At 40.4% G+C, this 22,015-nt stretch overlaps 1 protein-coding gene across 1 annotated transcript; it reads right to left on the reverse strand.

The window, feature by feature from the left end:
* Nucleotides 1-295: 295 nt before the first annotated feature.
* Nucleotides 296-21,391, reverse strand: MYLK3 (myosin light chain kinase 3). Its single transcript, XM_054389743.1, has 13 exons — nt 20,879-21,391; nt 17,387-17,477; nt 15,613-16,051; nt 11,116-11,678; nt 9,455-9,560; nt 8,245-8,338; nt 7,815-7,924; nt 7,147-7,288; nt 6,051-6,121; nt 4,325-4,453; nt 3,141-3,293; nt 1,330-1,462; nt 296-367 (listed from the first exon to the last, which is right to left on the reverse strand). The coding sequence occupies exons 1-13, from the start codon at nt 21,389-21,391 to the stop codon at nt 296-298; spliced, it is 2,616 nt and encodes an 871-aa protein (XP_054245718.1).
* Nucleotides 21,392-22,015: the final 624 nt, after the last annotated feature.

Genomic DNA, 22,015 nt, shown 5'->3' on the forward strand with positions numbered 1-22,015 from the left:
GGTAAACACACCAGAATCAAAGCCTTCAGCAAGAAGTCAGCCCCAGTAACATCTGTATTTTCCCATCACTATGTACAACTGAAAACTTGTAAAAGCAAGCAAGGTAACTTCTGCTTCTAGAAATTACTTCAGTGCTTCCTCCTTGAGGCCCTTCTGGAACCTTAGCACTAACATAACATGTGAGGAGGACAGAACCAAACTCTTATACAACAAAAGGGCAGCAATTATTGAGGATACTAAGTCCTTCTTCCATGGGTGTATGGCCATCTCAGAGTGGTAGACCCTTCATAAAAGCTTATGCAAGCTTTACAGGCACACTCTGAAATCTCTTCAGCCTGTTAGCAGCAGCCACCACATGAAAATGTTTCTGTGAACAAAACAGAACAGTTCAAGTGTCAGTGCAATGAGGGTAAAGCACTTTTTCTGCGGCTGACATGGATTTTTCTTGGTCACTTCGTGACCCGCACACCTTGGTGGATTGCAGTGCAGAACTGCTTTGTGCTGGGGAACCACTGATTACTGCAGAACTGCTGGTACTGAGAACTTCTTGCAGCATTTTTATGAATTGTACAATGACACACCCTTAGATCATGTATTTTTTAAGATGCACGTGCAGTAGTGTGCAACCAAATAACTGGAACACAGAAGGGGTAAAAGTATAAGCCTCTGGTTTAACTCCTTAGCAAGGAATTGCAACTCTCCAGTGACAAGAAGAAATGGTTCTTGCTGAGTTTTCCTCATTGCCACAGATATCTTCATAGCAAGATCACTGATCATCTTCCAGGACTGAATAGCTATAATCCAGTAGGAGACTCCAATAGAAACTCATATAGTTTCTTCATACAAAATTTAGTTCTGAAGGAGCATGGGTAATCGTAAAGGTCCTGAAGGGTTCTCTGGATGGTTTTAAGACAAATTTTGCTCTCACTACTTGGTGAGAGGCATAAAACTGCTTTATGTTGTATGCTTACTCCACTGTGACAACAGAACAATGCAACTTGCGAATGCGGAAAAAAAAAAAAGTCTCTCTCCAATATGAAGAGAAAGAACATTTAATACAAGCTAAGTAGCATGTGCAGTCTCTGAACTTGTATAGGGAAAAATCCAACCAACCATGTAAAACTCCTAGCAAGAATCAGGAAGAGTAAAAATTGAAATCAAATTTGCTAAAAGTAGAAACAAAACCCCTTAATTTACAACTGAAAACAGGCTCCCCAAACTCATATTTACAAGAAAGAAACCTGTGGGCAAAAGTGATCCAACATATGTCTGCCTATGTTGAGCTGATTTTCCCTCTGGAAGTAGATTGGCCAAACTTTGTTTATTTACCTTCCATTTTCTGTGAGCCATGTACCTCTGCAGCAGCAGCTGGGACTTCAGGCGAAGCTTGCACTTCATGGCTTTGGCAGGTAGATTGTTTAACCACTCATGCTTCAGACACTGTGTTGCACTCATCCGGCAGCTGCAGAAGAAATCTGTCATGTAAAACCAGCTACCCTCACTGCCGTTTTCTCTGTGCCCCGTGCTCTCACCATTATTGATAAAGAAGCTTCCTTAAATGAAGAAATGAGTGGAGATGCCTTCTGAGATGCTGTTCACCCCAGTGCACAGGATCCTAATGACACCTCCTGCACTCTCCAGGCTAAGGGGTGAGTAGCATGATAAGCTGTTGATGGGTATGCAGCGTGTTGCCTTTTTAGGGTTTGGGATGCAACGTGGATTTTTTTGGTTGGTTCTTTTTGTTGTTGTTTGGGGTTTTTGTTGTTGTGGTGGTTCGGTTTTCTTTGAAGAAGCAGCTGTACAAGTTTAACAGTTTATGTATGTAAATGCAGGACTTTGCCAAGAGAACGCATCCAGAAAAGCAACACTGTTGGTGTTATCTGTCTGTCCTGACACTGCAGGCTTATTCTGTGCCTCATATTTAAAAAGTACCATTGTCTTATCACCCTGAACTTGGATCAAGCTAAGCATATGTTATATCCTGACATTCAGCAATGGGCCCAAATGTGAAGGTCTATCTAAAAAGATTTGAGAAAGATTGAGTAAAAAAGAGGAAACCTTGAGGTAGAGCTGTTAAGAAAAAAATGAAAAAAAAAAAAAACAAAAAAACAAAACTTGCCTCTCTTCTAAACAAAAGCCTAACTCCTGAGCTTTGTCTTAGCTGTCACAGAGAAGACGACAAAAAGATGACTCCTGCCTGCTCACACCCGATTTCAGTTATCAGGAGAGGTAGGTGCAGATCTTGCACGAGGCCAGACCCGCTGTTCCAGCATGGCAAAAGCGCCTCACCTGCAGGAGAGCAGAGGCTGTCCATACACCTTTTGAACAACTGGGCCAACTTCACACCTCACTGGTAACACTTTCTTGTGTAGTCCTTTCATTCACAGCTACTAGCCAGATTTTGCAAGTGTCGCTATTCCCAGGGGACAGAAAATGGAAGACTCCAAAGCAAAGTTTACAATCTCATAGCAAATCATCACCACATTGAGCAAAGACTCTTTGTTGTCTCCTGCTGGCAACATGCTGAAGTTCATTTTTTCTTAGCTTTTCATAAGACTCGTTGCTCAAAATGTAATTAGTACTAGAACTTATTTATCTGCTTTAGGGAACGATCTGGAAGATGTCCATATTCTAAGCACTGCCTTGAATTCCCCTTGAATACAATCTATTTCACTGTACACATCATTTCCATTTTGGTTCGTTTTGTATCAGTACTTGGCAAGAGAACAATTTCTCTACTCACCCAACCCTACAGCCATACTCTGCCATTAATATCATCCTCATTCTCTACTGCTGTTTCTTGTGTGCAATCACCTTGTATTTCAGTGCACACAAAACTGAGAAGCTGCATGCAGAGTTAAGTCCCAAACACTCCTTAATTTTTACCAAATGCATATAGGCCACTTTAGAAGAGAACAAGGCACATTTTCACAGCTGCAGCTTCCATTTATCCTCTATAGCAATCAAGAGACATTTTTGCAATTTGTATCAGGGCTTGTGAGAATACAAAGTAACAACAGAAATTGCTTTGCTCTAAGAAAGAATACTAAAGATGGGTTCCAATACATCAAATTCTCTGAGATTTCCTCTGTTCTGCCTGTATTATGCACTGGTGTCCTCATGATCAGATAAAAAGGTACCTTTTCTCCTTCACAAGCAGTCTGGAAATAAAGTCTTTAGCTTCCTCCGATAGCTGTTCAAATGCTTCTGCATCAAAGTCCCAGCTGCAATTGACTACGTAATTCATTGTCTCTGCATCAGTTTCTCCTAGGAATGGGGACAAGCCACTAATCCTTGGGGAAAGAAAAAAAAATAAGGGAGATTAATAGCTAATATATGCACAAAGCATTTTTCCTTCTATAAATCCTCTGGTTTATAATTGTTGTTAGTTTATGGAAAGAAAAGTGTCTCAGCTATGGGGGGTGGGGGTTCCACTACTCAGTCCCTGCCAAGATAAGCAAGGAGTCTGGAGTCATAAGTGTTGTAGCGTTAATGTTACTCTCCAGCAGTTCACTCAGCTACCTCAGTGAGCAAGGAAACAGATTCAGGGGGGATCTACGTACATATGTCAGTGCTTTCTCAGCTAGGAAATCTACAGGAACTTGAGAGCTTTCCTAAATCGAGGCTCATATCTGTAATTGGCTTGAATTACATTTTTTCCACTAGTCTATAAGCCCAGATTTATTGCTTCAGTCATTTATAACATCAGTTATTCAGGTTTTGGCTAATATATAAATTTAAACCAGTTCATAGAAACTACCTGCAAAAGATTCTAGGACGCCAAGTCAGCTCATCAGAAGGCAGAGACTTTGGACAGAAAAGCAGTCCCTGGCTGCCATCCAAATAATCAGAGAGAAGTTTTAGCCCTACTTGTGACATGGCATTTTTCAAACCCATGGATACCACCCAACATTAATTCCTCTGTGCAGATGCACACCAAGTCCAAGCTACTAAAATAATCAGATTGCAGACTTGAAAATTAATTCAAGTCCTCAAGAATGCAATCAGAATGAAAATTCTGATGTGCTTTGGGCAACCTTTACAAGCAAGGAAAGACCTGACTTATTTTACCTTGCTAAATAAGGAGGGGTAAGGGAGATGAACATTTACATGTTTATAAAAAGAATTTTTTGTTGTTGATTATTTGTGCACAGTGAAGTGCCTTTACATTAAAAGACTACGTTTTTTAACAGAATTAATTAGGAGGAGTCACAGACAGAGGGGGTCAGCAACCACTGCATTCCTGTTCTGTAGATATCACCCACTGGTGCGCTCTTGCAGAGCCTTTGGTGCCACCACCACAACCTCTCACAGGATTACTCACAACATGTATGTGATGACGCCTACACTCCACATGTCTGTTGGGTAGGAAACAAAGTCATAGTTCACCACTTCAGGAGCCAAGAACTCTGGAGTTCCAAAGTTAACTTTCAGTTTCTCACGAGGTTTGTACCTTTACCAGAAAGAGAGAGACATCAGTGCTAAGAGCATGCTGGAGAACATATCTCATGTTTGCATGGCCATCTGAGCATGGCAGAACAAGCACAGCAGACTCCCCATGCAATCAGGACAGCATTAATGTCTTCAAAGAAGTTGGTGAATTTTACTGCGACTTCAGGTGCTAGGTCATCTTATGTAAAATGTGCTTTGTCCGAGAAAGGTTGGACCAGATGGTCCTTGAACTCCCGTCCAACCTGTTATTCTCTGATTCATGTGAGTACGCCAACAGCTATTCCCTTTGCCAGGGCAAAACCGGAAGGAAGACCAAATGCAGTAAAACCTGCAAAGGCCTCCCCACAGAGTGATAGCAGTTTTATTCTCTGTCAGGCTCTACAGAGTGCTTTCCAGCAGATGTTGTCTAACATAAAACAAATGAAGAAGTTTCCATTAAAACAAGTTTGGAGAGCATTTGGTTAGTGGTAGCTATCCAGCCATAGCTCAGGTTAAAGGACTGTATACCAGATATGAGCAGAATACGACCACTAACATGAGACCCTGAAGAGGATTATGTGAGCTTGGTAGCAAGTTAAACAGTGATCCCATGCAGGGAGAAAATCATTCTGTTACATTACTTAAAAGGGAAAGGTTACAAAACTGAACCAGTAATAACTGTCACTGATGGCAGCTGGAGTTACATCCATGTACAGATGATACCATTAAAGCATTACTTTTGCATCTCTGTTCTGTGAAAGATCTTGTTTTCAAAACTGCTTTACTAGAAGTTTGTATCTTTACCCTCCTGATTTGAAAAACAAAAAGCAAGGCACAAACCAAAAAGAACAAAACAACTAAAACCAAACCCTCAATGTATCCAACTCCATTTTTGTAAAACAGTTCTAAAAGAAAAAGTTCTTGCACAGACACACTTGTGGAGGCACGTACATGTGTGAATGTACCAGGGTTGGTCTTAAGAAAAGCCTCATAGGATTTAGAAAAGAAATAGACAAATGTTCTTATTGTTACAGTAACAGGAGTCGTTCTTTCTTATTCTAGGGGAAGTGACTGATGCTCTCACAGCTTTCCTTAAACTCATGTAAGCAAAGTAAAGGAATGAAGTCTCTCTTTCTCTATGGCTTTCCTGTTTCACATGTGATGGCTCAAACATGCCTTTTTTTACCCACCCCTTCAATCAACTTATCTATTTAAAAGAGTTCAACAGAGAATTTCCACAACTAGCACCTGCACAATAAAACCCAGGAATCAAGAAGACAGAGCCTTCATGGAGTGCCTACAGTACAACCTCTACATTGGAAATAATGTAATGACAATTAGAATGTAGTATAGCTTTGTCCAACAGAAATGTTATTTGATAAAGCAATTAGATCATTAATGCACACAGCAAAAAAAACTCATCCTGCAGCAGTATACAGATTAATGAATTCACACAATTACTCTAGGGCCACCAAAATGCATTAAAAAACTCTCAAGAGTTACCAAAAATATGTTCAGAGGTTTTGTGGAATTTTTTTTGTTTTGTTTGGGTTTCAGGGCAAGGGGTGTTTCTTTGTTGGTGTTTTTTAAAAACTAAATTAATAACTGAACTCTCTTACCTCCTTGCTAATCCAAAATCAATAATTTTAATCTGGTTTCCTGTGCGATTTACACACAGTATATTTTCAGGCTACAAAAAAAAGAGAAGAGTTAAACATATGAGAGAGAGGTACAGCAAGTGTCAGAGAGATAGACAGCAAAAAAGCCCAACATTTTTGAGTATAATACTTTGCCTTCCATTCCTATCATGGGAGAGGAGGATTTAAATGGCATACTGAGTTAGTGAAAGGTTTGGATTTGGACTTCCCATGAAATTTAGGTTTTGTTCCTGTACAACAACATTCTTGTATTTCACCACAGATGAAAAATACATTTTGAAATGGAAAGCCCCTCTGTGTAAAATGGTAGAGTCAGTCTGATGGATGAAGCTTACCCCTGATTTTACTCGTCATGCATCCATGACAAATATACATCAAATGCATCCCCTTTGGTTTGTACCCAAAGGTAAAAAAAAGTCTTCATTTCTCCAGTGGGAATATTTTCAAGGTGGGGAAGTGGAAGATAATGGATGTCCAAACTTACTGCAACTGCAGAACTGTCTACAGGTCATCTAGGTCTAATACCATTTGTGTAAGGCACTTTATAAACAAGGCAGTTCCTACTTCTGTTCCAAAAGATCAGTTAAGAGAGAGGCCATTGAGAAAACATTGTCAGCTTACTGCAGTTCAGTTCCAGACAGCAAAAGGTACAAACAGTAAGATGATGATGGAATAGGTGTTTTAACATAATTACAAGGAGGTAGGAGGAAGGGGAGGGAAGACTTCAGGCATTTCTAGCCTAAGGGGTGTCTGGGTGTGGGTTTTTTCACTGATGACAAAAGAGCATTGTTTAATTCTACAAAAAATGAAAAGCTTCTGATTTAAGAGTGGCAAGACCACAGAATCCTATTCCATTTCTAAGCAAGCTACCAAACAGAGACTTAAAAAAAAAAAAGTCAGGAATCTGTAGAGCTCCATTTACTGTGGCTATTGAATTAAGTAAGTCTATTCTTTTACAACACAAGTCTATGAAATGAGAAATTACTCTCGTACTTAAAGTCTCCGTGGTGGGCCAAACCACAGCATCACTGAAGAGCAGAAAGCATGAACTACTGACCTTCAGATCTAAATGGAGAATATAATGCTGGTGCAAGTACTGGACTCCTTCACAAATCTGTTTGGTAAATAGGATTGCATCCAACTCAGTTAGATTGCAGTTTTCATCTGTGATCCGGTCAAATAATTCACCACCATCAAGACTAAAATTTTGACCAAAAAAAAAAGGAAGTTAAAAACTAAAAATCCTCATTAGATCAATTTATTTCCAAGTAGGGATCTTAGGGTCTCAGTTTAGCAAGGGTCCCAACAACATATCAGCAGTCTCAATGACTTAAGGAGACTTTTTCTTTTCCTGACTGAAATTAAATATCAATCTAAAATCAAAAATGGTAAAGTTGTCACTCACATCTGGGGGGGATATTATGTCAAATCCAAACCCACATGACCCGGTAATCCGATGGGGACATGGAGAATTTACAGGAGCAAAGTATCTGTTATTTGCTCATTAGTCTAGAGAAAAGTACATTTTCAACCTAAAAAATTTACTAAAGAAACTTCTCAATAAAAGCAATTTTACACAAGCTAACAACTCATGTGCAATTAACTTTCCCAGGCTGGGAAATGACTCAAGTCTTCTTCAGACCTCAGAATTATCATTCCCTATTTCCTCTAGCGACCCAAGGAAACCCAAACATCTGACAAAAACTGAGATAATTTTAAACTTACTATTCCATGATCAAAGTGATATTATTTTTGGCTTCAAAAGCGTCATACAGCTGGATCAGATTCACATGATTTAATTGGTTCATTACATTAATTTCATTTTTTACTTCCTCCTGAAAAAAAAAAAATTAAAAAAAATGAGCAAAGTTAAGTTCGTTAAATTCCAATGCATTCAACTACAATTATTCGTAAAAGCCAGTAACAGACACGCTACAAGTCTCATGTGCACAGAAGGTTTAATCACAAACATGAGAAATGATAAACAGTCATATAAAAGTATGAGCTGCTACTTACTAAGACAGATTTTACAGTATTTGATACTGCCCAAAGACAAGTTACGTCTTATGGGCTGATGCAGGGAAGCGGTGTTAAGGTGCTTTCAATAAGGCCAGGTTTAGAGTGTGCTCACTTGCATTCACAGCAAGATAGTTACCCTTTCTTTTGCTCCTTTCACTTTTATGATCTTGGCTGCCAGGTTGAGACCAGTTGATATTTCTGTGCACTTGTGGACTTGCCCAAAACGCCCCCTGTTGATAGCAAGGAAAAGATGGGAAAATGACTTAGCACAGCTCAGTGCAGACGCTTTTCATACAGCTATTCTTATCATTGATCAAAAATAGCACAGTACAGAGCAAACAGAATCAGGTGGCCAGCAGCATGAATCTCTTCTTTCTCTCAGCTTATGAAGGATTAGTTTTATCTTTCCAGCCAGTTGTTCTATGCTTACATTAAAATACTATGCCCCCTCCAGATTACTACATTTCACCACGGTATGATGACCTGACGATATTCTTTTTTGGTTCTGTAACTGTACCCGCCTGCTGTCCTTCAGTAATATGCTAGTGGGTATATTAGCAAGGGTATTTCTGTCCTGATCTCGTAACTTTTTAAATGACTAGAAGACTAGTAACCGTAGCCACATCACAGACTGCATTTCTTGCGTGCTGTAAATTCTTCCCCATGTCACCCAGACACATTAATGCCCCTTGGGATGATTTCTAAACGCCATCTTCTCTGCTATTGCATCATGTTGCTTCTACTTATTAATCCATATTTGTACTTGGATCAACCTGTAAATCAAACCTTCTTGTCAGATAAGACAGATGAACACAAAGGCTGAAGCAGCTGCAGACTTCCTATGAGCAAAAACTAAGCTTAAGGTCAAAATAATCTTATCTTCTCTCTTAGCTTTAACGTGCAGTTCAGCATGGAAAAAAGATTTTGGGAGCTGCCTGACTTAATTGACTTTCTAACTTCAAATGCTCTGAACCTGTCTACTGGGGAAGGGTACAAGTTTTCTCATGACACCAGCTGTGGCCAGGATTATTGTAACAAATGTTAAAACCAATCATCCAAGATCACAGCCAGGTATCTGAAAATGGATCGCAGGCAGAAACCAGTCATCTATAGGACACCCCACACACAGCCCCCAAAATCAACAGAAGGTTGATCTAAGGAGTCTAGCAGCTATGATAGCTGAAAAGGATGAACCTGCTCACTCTGGCTACAGTGTATTTGTATGTTCCTCACCCATGCACACCTTGGGGCCATTTACACAAGACAGCTCTAGCTCTCCAACTAACTGCATTTTTGCATGTCTTAGCTACCAACAGCAGTACAACATTAGGGACAGGGATACTTACCCCCCCAGTATCTCATGACGGCACACTGAGTAGCATGTTGTCACCTCTGTTTGCTTGACACTCACTATACGATGCTCAAAAGGAGCTGGAGGAGAAGGGCTGTCATCTGAAAAGTAGACAAGCTGGTCATTGAGCTGTTTCTACACACATTACTGCACTAAACTAATCTCCCTTGCACCAAAGATTTCAAACCATAGAACATGCACACCACCTTGTTGTGTTTGCTAAGTGTAATGAAAAGTATAAACTGGCTTCTCAACTCCCAGTATCCACAGCTCCACAAAACCATACTCGTGCACCACCTTTGCTGTCACTGTTCCTGGAGGAATGAACTCAGTATCTCAGACAGGCATTGCTGGGTGCAGCCACTTCTGTGGCACTAGGGCTCTAAAGCAAAAGCACTGGGGGCTGACACAAACACAGGCAAGCCAGCCTCCATCAGAACTTCAGTGTGAAGCACACTGCCCTCTCTCCTGTGTTTTCTCTTTGTATTGTGTTCCTCTGCTATGCCATCGTTCTTTCTTCTGATGGAATTCAGACAAGCACTGAAGTATCTGGGTAAGATTAAGCATGCGATTCCTTCACTATTTTTAGAGCGTCATGTAAGTAAATAGCTGTTGCATTTGCAGACAGCCTAAGAAGGGAGGTGCTGGAAATATCCAAAACCCCTCTGTATTTCAAGTTAGGGACTTGAACTGTTAACATTTTTACAGATGAGGAATAGAGACCTGAAACTGAGACCAGGATCCTACCTCCTGAATCTAAACCCTGGGTTTTTAAAACAGTAAACCCACTAGACATCTCAGTTTATGTATTAACAGCAGAATGTTTGGAAAAAATTACACTTGATTTCCTTTAAATTGTTATTTGGCAGCTGGAAAGACCAGCTCAAACACACAGCAGTGGGCTTATTATTGTAAAATCCGAAGTTTCTGCTAGACCAAGGTTTACAAAGTAAAAGTTAAAGGTGCAAACATTACAACTATTACATTTAATGAATTTGTGGGAAGTGAGATCAGTTAATCATGAGACACTTAATGTTCATGCTTTTCTAGGGTAAAGTTTCCATAAAATATCTTCTGGTATTCCTCATTCAAAGAATTTTTAAAATTAATCTCCAGCTATCACGAGCAGTTTAACATGTATTCAACTCATCTTCAGCCACTGATGAGAAAGCCAGATCCAGCTCAGGACACCTATCTATGCATGTACATTCTGGAACATACACATATTTATAGTGCCAGGAGACAGTACTCCCTGAAACGATGCAGTCAAGTGTGCAAGCAGGAACCAAGAAGAGATCTACAGCAAGTAACACGACGAAGACAACCAGCAAGATAATCTTCCTGCAATAGTTTGGGGCTCTCTTGATCTCCAGTCTACAGCTGCTGAAGTATACCTGGTTTGTATACCCCTACCTTAAGAAATAAATGCTTAATCTAAAGAAAATTGATTTGTCCAAAATCACTCATACTTCTGATCACATGTACTTCACCCAATGTTATTTTAAAGGAATTCTTCTTCCCCAAAACATGCTTTCAAAGGAAAATTCCTATTAAAAGAATTTGTACAAATGTTAAGTCATCTTAACTCGTCAGAGATACCCATAGCAAAGTGTTCTTGAACTGTAAGACACGGGGGATGCACTGAGGGCAACTTACCGATGATTATCTCATCCTGTGTGGGAAGCTCTTCACTAACTCCCAATGACTTCGGTTCCTCTGGTGCCACTCCTGTACACTGGTGAACGTAATTTTCATTTCCCCCTGGAGATGCAGACTCAGATTCTCTCCTCTCAGAGCTAGTATCTGTCAGGGATTCTTTTGCTTTTTCTGCTTCTGGATGGACTTTCACTTTTGCCCCCACATCTTTCATAGGCTCCTTTGCTAAGGTATTCTTCGAGGTTGTGGGCTCGCATTTTAATTCTGGTTTCTCTTCATCCTTTTTAGCTGATTTGGGTTGGCTCAGTAATGGCTGTTGCTTCCCTGTTTGAGGTGCAAGTTCATCATGTTTACTGTCCCCTTCAACTTCTTGATTTGGCTCAGTGTTTTTTGTACTCTGTTGAAGTTTTAATTTGTCAGGAAGCTGTTCAACTTCTACTTCTGCTGGTGTGGAGGATGAGGATTTTACTTTGGGACTTTTGCTTCTGGTATCATTTAAGTTTCCTTCCCTAGTCACTCCAATTCTTCCTTTCTTTTCGGTCATATGAACATTGATGGATATTCTGCAGAGCAAACAGTTGACATTTTATGCAAATGACTAACCTTGCTTTTGTTAACTTTATGGGGGATGAAAAATCTATAAGCTTCCAAAATAAAGTGTCTTTGAGCTACAATAGTAAAGGAATATAACCAGACCAATCCTCTTAGGAAATACTCACCACACTAAAGGAAAAGCACCAGAAAGCATGCCGATGCTTTTTCTGTGTCCTCACCTGCAGATGTACCTGCCTTCTGCTGAACACAAAACGTCTCACACTACAAAGTGTTAATCCCACATTTGAGAGCTTACTCACTTTTTGCAAGTATTACAGTTAGTCTAATGAAACACCATTCATCTGGGCAGAGTGATTGCTTTCACAAATTACAGGCTGATTATCTGAATGGCTGACTGCTAATACAGCTCTACAATTCCAGAGCTTTGGATCCACCCCAGTCCTCTTCCAGCTGGCTGACTTGCACATTCAAGTATCTGTGTTTGTCTTCTAATGGGATAGCACTTCCACAGTTTCTGCTAAGAATTTAACTTCCATAAACTCTCTCAACTCCAATACTGTTTTCTTTGGCATTCTAACTACTAGGAAAGCTTAGTAACTTTTTTCCTCTTGTGTTGCCTAAAAAGAATAGGAGTTATTATAATTTGTGCTCCTATAATCCATCTAAGTTACTAGTGTGTTAATTTGAGTCAACTGTTACTGCTCCAACTGTCATAAGCACAAAGATTTCAGTAAGGCTGAACTCGAACTTGTGAAGCAGATTTTATACAACAGCAAATAAAGACAATTTCTGATGTCTAGGAGATAATGTACCTCATTTTTGCAAAAGTTATTACCTCTTTCAGTGAAGCAATCTTATCACAAAAGATATTCTAATAAGAAAATATTTCTGCTTTTGCATAACAAGAGTCTGAAGTTTCTCATTGTGGGGCCAGGTGAATTTCATGAGGTTCAACAATGCCAAGTGCAAGGTCCTGCACCTGGGTTGGAACAATTATTAGTACAGGCTGGGGGATGAGGTATTAGGAAGCAGACCTGTGGAAAAAGACTTGGTGGTACTGGTAGATGAAAAACAAGACATGAGAAGACGGTGTGCACTTGCGGCACAGAAGGCCAATCGCATCCTGGGTTGCGTCAAAAGCAGCATGGCCAACAGACAGAGAGTGACTCTGCCACTCTGCTCTGTTCTGATGAGACCTCACCTAGAATACTGTGTCTGTCTCTGGGGTCCTCAATACAAGGACATGGAACTGATGGAGCAGGTCCAAGAGAGGGCCACAAGAATGATCAGAGCATTGGAGCACCTCTCCTACAAAAACAGGCCTAAGAAGTTGGGGTTCTTCAGCCTGAAGAGGAGAAGGCTCCAGGGAGACTTATAGTGGCTTTCCAGTACCTAAAGCAGGCCTACAAGAAAGCTGGGGAGGAATTGTTTACAAAGGCCTGTAGCAATCAAACAAGGGACAATGGTTTTAAACTAGAGAAGGGCAGATATATATTGGACATTAGGAAGAAGTTCTTTACTGTGATGTTAGTAGAACACTGGAACAGATTGCCCAGGGCAGTGGTGGAGGCCTCATCCCTGGACACATTCAAGATCAGACTTGATGGGGTCCAAGCAACCTGATCTAGTTGGGGATGTCCCTGTTTACTGAAAGGGGGTTGGACTAGATGACCTCTAGAGGTCCCTTCCAACCCAGTGCATTCTGTGATTATGATTTTCAGCACTTTTAACACCCTTGAGTTGTGCTATGGATCTAAGTGATACCAGACTGAGCTAACTGAGCAACTGAACACAGCTCTCAGCAAACACTTCCACTGCTATCTCTAGACAAGCCTGAACTTGGCAGGACTCTTGGGCATTTCTCCAAACAGGAGAACACAATGTCCTTTTGATGTTTCTGTGTGGGCTACAGACTTCATTAAAAGTTGCATTCATTTTAGAGAGGCATTTACCACCCTCATGTGACTTCACACACAAAAGCATAATAGGTACCCTGTGTAGGAAGGCTGCAGGTTCCCCCGGGATTTCCTCTAGGCTCTGCCTTCCAGTTATCTGTTGGCCTCCCTCCTCTCCAAACCAGTCTTTGGGGCTCTGAAAATCCATCCAAACCCATCAAAAACTGCTGCCTATCTCCAAGGTCACTACTTGGCACATCATGAACAACTAGCACTGACTTCAAGGAGTAAACAGCAACTGTTCCTTCACTGTTTCACAAACACCTTGTACAAGCAGAGCCTCCAAGGCAGCAGGGAGCTGGGACAGATTCACTCCAGCTATTGAAGCACAGACCACAGCTCATCAGCCTGAGCCTAAATCCCACAAGGAAAACACAAGGAGGACTCTCTGGATTTAATATTATTACAGCAACCAGTATGGAAGTAAAAATCACAGAATCACAGAATGTTACGGGTTGGAAGGGACCTCCAGAGATCAAGTTCAACCCGCCTGCCAAAGCAGGATTAGCTAGGGCAGGCCGCACAAGAACACATCCAGGCAGGTTTTGAAAGTCTCCAGAGGAGGCTCCGCAATCTCTCTGAGCAGCCTATTCCAGTGCTTCATCACCGTCACTGTAAGCAAGCCTCTGATTACTTATACCTCCTGTGTTCTAGCTTGTATTGTTGTTCCTTGTCCTATCACTGGGCACCACCAAAAAAAGACTGCACCTTCATATTGACACTCGCCCACCCGGTATTTATAGACCTTGATAAGATCCCTTCTCAGCCTTCTCTTCTCAAGGCCAAATATCAACAATTCGCTCATATATAAATATAAAAAAAATTTATAAACTGTATAAAAAGTTGTTCCTGAATGTTTGAAAAGAGCCTACAGTAGTCAGAGCTTCTTCTTTCTCCTGTCACATCCTTTCACTCAGACTCAGGAAAAAAATATCCCAGGGTGCCAGTCTTTGCAATGAGCCTTTTCCCTTGTGAAGCCAACATGTTGAGATCAGGAGAACTTTCTTTTATTTTGCTATTTTATTCTTAATTCACTTTTTTTTTTTTTTCAAGAGTCCTGTAATTCCAGTAGACATTTACCCACTGCACTGAAGATTTAAGTGTCCACCCTATCTATATATTCCCAAATACTACTACAAATTAAAAGTTTTCAAATTTAAGCACATAAAAATAATGTCATGTTCTTGTTAGGGGTTCAGACACTGATTTGTAAACATAAATAATGGGGAAATTTCACACAAAGTACCATACATATATGTGTGTGTCTGTCACTCAATCAATATACACATGCACACACATAAATAACTCTATATCCACCAGCCCAGTCAGGAGGCGTGGCAGTTAAAATTTGCCAGGTATTTTCTATCTGCTAGGTTTTAGTTTGTAGGAGCATTTTAGTTGTGGGATTTTGTTGTTTTTTGTTGTCTGGAGTTTTTTTGCCTTTAATTTAAATAAATGGAATTGAAATCCTAAATAAATAATTCCAAAGGAAAACGATTATGAAAGACATAACACAGAAGATCTGTGTGTGGAAAAGATTAGGCTAACGGAGAGTAATAAAGGAACAATCTGGTCATTTACATGACCAAGAACACTGAGGAGAGCAAGTGCAACAAAATGTTTGGTTCTGTCATATACTAGTAAATACATCAAAATCCTTTCACACCCAAGGTTACAGAAACAGAGAAGTAGGAAAGGAGTCAGTATTTTATAAATGTCCAGCTACTTGAGCTACACTACGGCAGTCACCTTTCCACCTCTAACACACAGAAGCCCAAATCTATTACAAGTCTCCCATATGCTTAGCTCTCTGACTCCTTGGCTTCAGAGAACTTTACACAGGGCCTTTGCGGCTTTGAGTTTTAGCCTTTCCCCTGGATCATGCTTCAGCAGTAGCTAATTCCTTTAATGACCTTACTTTTCTTTTTTTTCCTTTGAAACCATGAAATGGTTTCAGATCACACAAAGCTACCAACAAGGCCATTACCTGGTATGCGTCACTTCACACCCTGCGTCAGATATAGCCCGGGATGTGGAGGGCATAGCTTCCCGGGATGCCACACTTAACGATGCAGGTTTGTTTTCATTCTCCCCGAGTTTCTGATGAACAAGCTGCCTGTGGCACTCATCTAGGTGTGGGGCTCTGTCCGTATCGTGTGCCTCAGCAGGAACGTTTTGGTTGCCTACACAATCTTGATTTACAGAAGGAAGACCATTGTGTTGATCCAAAGCTTTGGCACCAGTGTCCTTTTGTTGTTGACAGTTCTCAGAGCCGTGTGTTTTGCCGGCACCACCTACTACTTGCTGCTGCAATGTCCTCTCTTTATCTTGGGGTTTGGAGTCAGCTTTGTGAGCTACAGCACTAGAAGCATTCACCTTCTCACATGCTCCCTTGTTTTCATCCAGCTTTTTCCTGCTTTCTGTATCTGAACAAAATAAGCCATTAATAAACTATCCTTGACAAAAGGGACAGCCAAACAATGAGGGAATAAATTAACACGCCATTCAAACTAACCTATGCAGTTACGTATATTTGGAAATGTAGCAAGAAAACCCCACATTCATAAAATACTTACACCAGCAGGCTTGAGACAAGACATTATTAATGCCCATAGCTTACCAGAGGTTTAACTGCTCTGCTGTCCTTCCAGCAGTGTTACCGATTGAACCTGCATTTCCATAAAGCAAAGAGAGAACTGCAAGGCTCAAGCTCACTGCATCCAAACTCTGAAATCATTGTGTGAGCAAATATAGCAGGTCATTCAGGCACTGCAGACCCATTCAGGCTTTTCCTGAACCTGATCCACCTTCTACCTGATTGGAGGGACAGAGATGCACTAAGCAAGACTCTAACAGTCATACCGGTTTGAGACAGTATGTCTTGCATTTTTCACAAAAGGACAACAAGGTTCCTCAGCACCTTTTCATGATAACAGTGGTGAATATTAACAGTGGAAATTTCTAGGGTACTTTCTTTCTGGATTCAGCACACACAGGTCACTGGCAATCAAAGTTAGTCACAACCCTGTGTAGCTTTGAGTTAGAATTGTAACCATCTGCCTTATTTTTGCCACTTCCTGAAGGATGAAGCTAAAAAGGGGACTGCTTGTATTTAAAAGATGCACTAACAATTTGTGAAGACAATGGGATGACAAGACCTGCTCAACATCATGCTCACCCTGCTGCTACTCCACAGGCTTTAATAATGGATGCAGATGGGCAATGCTCTAGCAGATGCACCCTAAATAGGAATCTAGTCCTGACATAGCAATGAAACTTGCAGATTAAAAAAAAAAAAAAAAAGAAAAAAGAAAATATATATATATTCCCAACATCAACATATCCCTTTTTCAGAGAGGGAGGAAGGAGGGCTGTTTCAAATGTGTTAAGGGAAAATACTCAGTTTGCCATATGTTTCCACTATCTTTGCAGTGTCTGAACGAGGACTGCTATCCTAATGCAGCACACTAATTCCAAAGGGAGAGGGAAAAGAAACCAACACCAAAAACAAACTGTACAGACAAACAGAGCTGCTGCTTTTAGTTTCTTGATCTTCTGACATTTTGTGGGGTTTTATCTGGGGAAACAGATCACCCCACAGAAGAGATGAGAACAACTTTATTTTCCAAGTACTGGTGGACAAAGTTACTCAGTTACATTTGAGTAATTCAGGTAGCAGGAAACAGCAGGCTATTAATTTCCAGTTTGTCTGCAGCGCATTCTAGAGCTAAAGCTTGTAGCATGCCTAGAGTGATACATACCTTCCAGAGACTTCTTGCTTTCAGTCTGGGTTCCTCTGTTACTAAGCACATGCTTAGGTTTTCCACCACTCTCCTCCGGCTTATCTTTAGCCTAAAAATGACAGAGGAACACAAAACTAACAAAACAGTTATGTCCAAGAATACTTATTTCCCACTAGATTTCTCCAAGTGTGTAGATATTCAGACTGTAAGACAGATACTAACATCTCTGATCCTCTGAATTTTTAGTTACTGCTGTGTTTACTCCCTCCTTGCAATCTCTTCCTGCTTTTGCAGGCAGGCATACTTCCAAAACAGGGTGACATAGCACTATATGTTAGCTCACTGCTTTCCAAAATTTTGACTGGCAGAGGTTTTGTCTCCTGCCACCTTTACTCAAATTGATTAAGAACTATGACATGTGAAACATGAGAGACATAAGAAATGAGACTATTTCTGTTGTTTTTTGGTTGGTGACCAAAAGCAGTATCTCTGAGGTTACTGTTAATACATTTGTCTCAAGGCATCTAAAAATTCATCATTCGAGCTATGATAGAGCTGATAGCTTTGTGGTAATTCCCATGTAAGTACTTGGCATTATGTATGGTAATGGTATGTACTTGGTATTACGTATTATGTACCTTTGGCACATAAAAAACGGATCTATTGTCTTTTAGAAGCAGATTTTTGGTTTAAAGCTAATTTCTTCTTCCAATTAAGAAAGCACAGAGGAGAGAGAATTTGTAATATCACCAGTAAACACTTCACACAGCAACATATGGAAAACAAATTTAAATAACTAACATTTAGCAAAAAGCATTATACAAAAATAGGAAAAGGCATATTAGTGTGTAGTTAAAATCTAGTGACGAGCAGCCTCCTAACTTTATCTGTACACGCAAATAAGCAACATTTACAATATTCCTGCAGAGAACTCATGATTACAAGATTGCTGCAAATCAGTCCCTTCATCCGTTAGTAAAAGCAGTTCAGGATTTCATGCTCCAGTCCCACAGATTACACAGACATCCCCCTACCCTCTTCCCTAAAAACAACACACCCAAAGAGTAAAAATATTTTTTAAATCATTACCATTTTTATTATAGCTCTAAGCAAACCTGCAACAATGATCAGGGGGCACATGATTCTTGCAAAATCCTAGATTGCAAAGAAAGCCTTGGATAAGTGACCGTTTAATGCTGGTGGGGTTTCTGCCTGCTGGTTTTGCTGGTTCGTTTGGGGTTTTTCTGAGTTAGAAGTTTGGCTCCTATGAAGCTCAATTCATAGCCTTTTATTAATGTGACTCCGACCACACAGTACTTTTTCCATAAGCATTCCCATGGCATCCCTGGTATGCTGTCACACCATCAACAGACAGCTTCACCCAGAAATGAAAATAGGACCTCTCTACTCCCATCCCCATACTGTGTAACCTTGCACTAAGCCAGCTCCACGATAAGCAGCATGCTATTACAAAACAGCAAAGGTTGAAAAAAAGCATGTAGGAAGTTCTGTGTGCAACTCCTGTACAACTGCGGAGCTCTTTGGACACGGCTCTACTGCTATCACAAAGCAGGCTGCAAAACCAAGACCTAAGTTAGCACATGGCTCAGCACAAGCAAATTTGTTTTTAAATTCCTTCTTGCTTTGCTCCTCGTTTTTCCAGCTAGGTCACACACATATTCTACCTCACTAATCTAAGCCTAGTTCAGATATCAATCAGCAGCTCGTGATCAAAATATAGGTAATACCTTAAGGTCCTATAACTGACCTTATGTTCCAATTAAAAAAAACAAAACACTGTTCATGACCAGGACAAAAAAGAACAATGGTCATATTGCAAAATATGAGTTAGCAAGTTAGCCATACAACTCCACTTCTCCAATAAATACTGCCTGTTCTACAACCAAGGCAGCAGATAGAGCCTGGGACACAGACCTCCACCCCATCTTAGTCCTTCAGGTCACCAAGAGCAGGACATTTTGCCTCAGTCTCTGTCTGCCTATCCATATTACTTGGATGAAATTCTGACCTCCTTCAATCTCTTCTTTTGCAAACAGTACTGCAGAGGCAGTGCACAGTGGCTAGCTGACATCGAATCCCAATAGTTTGCTAGGAGTCCACATGAAACATTCCTTCAGTATCCCTCACATCACCTCCTTTTATTTACATCCCTCCTCACTGCTCTTTTCACTTAGAAACTGACAATCAGGAAATGAAATTAGTTTATCATCTTGACATCAATCTCCACCTGGCCATCATCAGTTCAAGGTGTAAATCATGCAAGTAGACGTCTCCTGGCACTTCGCAGTGACTTCAGCAGTAACTTTTAACAATGCAACTTTAACCAAAAGGTATCAAGCTTTTCTATTTCTTCAGAAATCTACAGAACTGAAATTGGAACTGCAAGCAAGTACAAGCTTCATCTCCATGCAGAGAATTCGTTGTTCTCAATATAATGGAAACTCTCTATAAATCTATCTACCTCACTTATCCTCTGACAGTGAGGAAAAGAGACCAGGAAAGCACTCAGAAAGCCTGATAAGGTGTGCTAGCATCTAGCATGGTCCTCTACTTGTAAAAGTAGCTTCCACCAAAACATTGTGCAGTTTTGGTGAAAATCATTTGGATTAAGATACAGATACTTGCATTTAAGTTCTCCTTACTGTAATCACACCTTTAAATACAAAGCAATTTTTGGAACAAATACACATATTCCGACTCTTCCAGTTTCCCCCCATCTTCTTCTCTCCCAAGGTACAGCATAAGACACAGTGAAACCTGAAAACTCCCATTAGCTGAAACTAATTTCAGATGCCTGTAACTTTTACAAACAAGGTTAAAGGATTCCTACACCTTATCAATCATGCACCGATTTTATCTATTCCTCCCTCATTTTCCTCATTAAAAAAAAAAACCAACTTAGAAAGCAATGTCTATCAACTTGCAAGCCCAAACACTATTTGATCTGAGGAGTGAATGCTGTCGAGTTGGTAAAGTCACTTTTCCATCAAGAAGATGCATCTAAAGACAACCTAGATATTTACAGACATGTAAAAATCTGCTCAAAAATATGACCATAAGTCAGCACGGGTTTTATAATGGGCACTGTTTTCAGGATTCACAAACAATCAAAAAAAAACATTTCCTCCAACAAAAGGTACTTCCAGTATGTTGCTCCTACTTTCAACTGAGGCACCAATTCAGTCACTAATTTGAATGACATTGCTGATCTTAGAGCACAGGTAAAAGCTGAATTTTCCCTTGCAACAACAAATTACTCCTCATACTTGTTCCAGGGTTGCCTGGCACACTTCAGGAACCTCAGACATAAGACTGCAGGGCAAATTTTGAGCTTTGGTCTCTGCCTGCAATTCAAAGGTCACAACAGTAACCTGTAAGAGCAATACTGAAAGGAAAACCTGAATTACACAATGCTAGAAATCAGCAGAAGAGCCAAAAGGTCTGCTATGTCATAAAGGAAAAGATGAAGAACAGTAAAATGAAACCAACCTCGACGAGGATTTCCAGCAGACTCCCCTTCTTCCATGGCACAATGCCTTTGAGAATAAAATCCACTACTTTAGAATTTTTTAATACTTCTCCCACAAAGGTAATAACATTATCCAGTGTATCAACCCTTTTCTCTATCTTAGCCAGCCTTTCCTTATGCTTCGAGGCATCTAGCTGGGCAGCCTTCATCAATTTCAAGACTTCTGAGCATATGCTCTGGATATCAGTCTGGTGAGTACTGTCCGAAACCTTTAGGCCTTTTATCATTGCATCTGTCTCATCAGAAGCTGCTCGGGACACTGTTAGCTTGTTAATGCCTTTTTCTACATCATCAATGCCTTTGTTAACTCGCTGCAGTTTGCCTGTCAGATCTTCTTGGAAATGCAACAGTTTGTCCATCTTTTCGTTTAACAGATACAGTTTTTTGTCCATCGTACTTAAACTGGTCACTTTTGCAGATTTTAACTTCGTCAGGGCATTTCCCTCTGCAAGGTCCAAGCTACCCGCGGACATTCTGTGCAGAGTGTAGGATGGATGTCAGAGAGATTAGGTTGGCTTTTCATTAATCGTAAATTAGAAAATAAGGGCCTGAAAGTTCATCTTCTTTAGCTACTCCTACACCAGACAACCTCACTTACTGGAGTCGCTAGAGCATATCATGAAATAGCTACTGCACAAAAGATTTATTTCTGTGTTATCTATTTCTTACTGTGTGCTTTCAATGATAGAGGTAATTTGGCACCACACTGTATTTTCTTGGGCCTCCTTGACGTCACAAAACCATTTAAAATTCTTTGTTGAGTGGCTGTTGATAGGCAAGCATCTTATCAATTGCCAATGCCTGAGCAGACCTCTGGAGGTAGAAGGATCATATTTATGAATAGTTTCAGCTCTGTGATAATGAAGAGAACTTGCTTGAGCATTTCTCTTCATTAAATAGGAAAAATATAGAAGTAAATTTGGTGGCCTTGTGCTGAGGCTTAGAAGAATTCAGCTTTGCAGCATGGAGGCAGAATACCCAGCATAGACACAGAGTGTGCTCTTTAGGTTGGCTGGCACTTGGATTTAAAAATAGAGTACAATGACAAGGATCTGATATACATATCTAGCACCAGCATGTCTTTGTCAACTGAACTT

This window comes from Indicator indicator, chromosome 19 (assembly GCF_027791375.1).
Source record: "Indicator indicator isolate 239-I01 chromosome 19, UM_Iind_1.1, whole genome shotgun sequence".
Taxonomy (NCBI): domain Eukaryota; kingdom Metazoa; phylum Chordata; class Aves; order Piciformes; family Indicatoridae; genus Indicator; species Indicator indicator.

Coding starts and splice junctions, on each gene's coding strand:
- MYLK3 (XM_054389743.1), bottom strand. CDS start 21,391: ATGTCCGCGGGTAGCTTGGACCTTGCAGAGGGAAATGCCCTGACGAAG. Junction 16,052..17,386: donor AAGCAAGAAGTCTCTGGAAG/GTATGTATCACT, acceptor TATTTTGTTCAG/ATACAGAAAGCAGGAAAAAG. Junction 7,925..8,244: donor TGAAAGGAGCAAAAGAAAGG/GTAACTATCTTG, acceptor TTTTTTTTTCAG/GAGGAAGTAAAAAATGAAAT.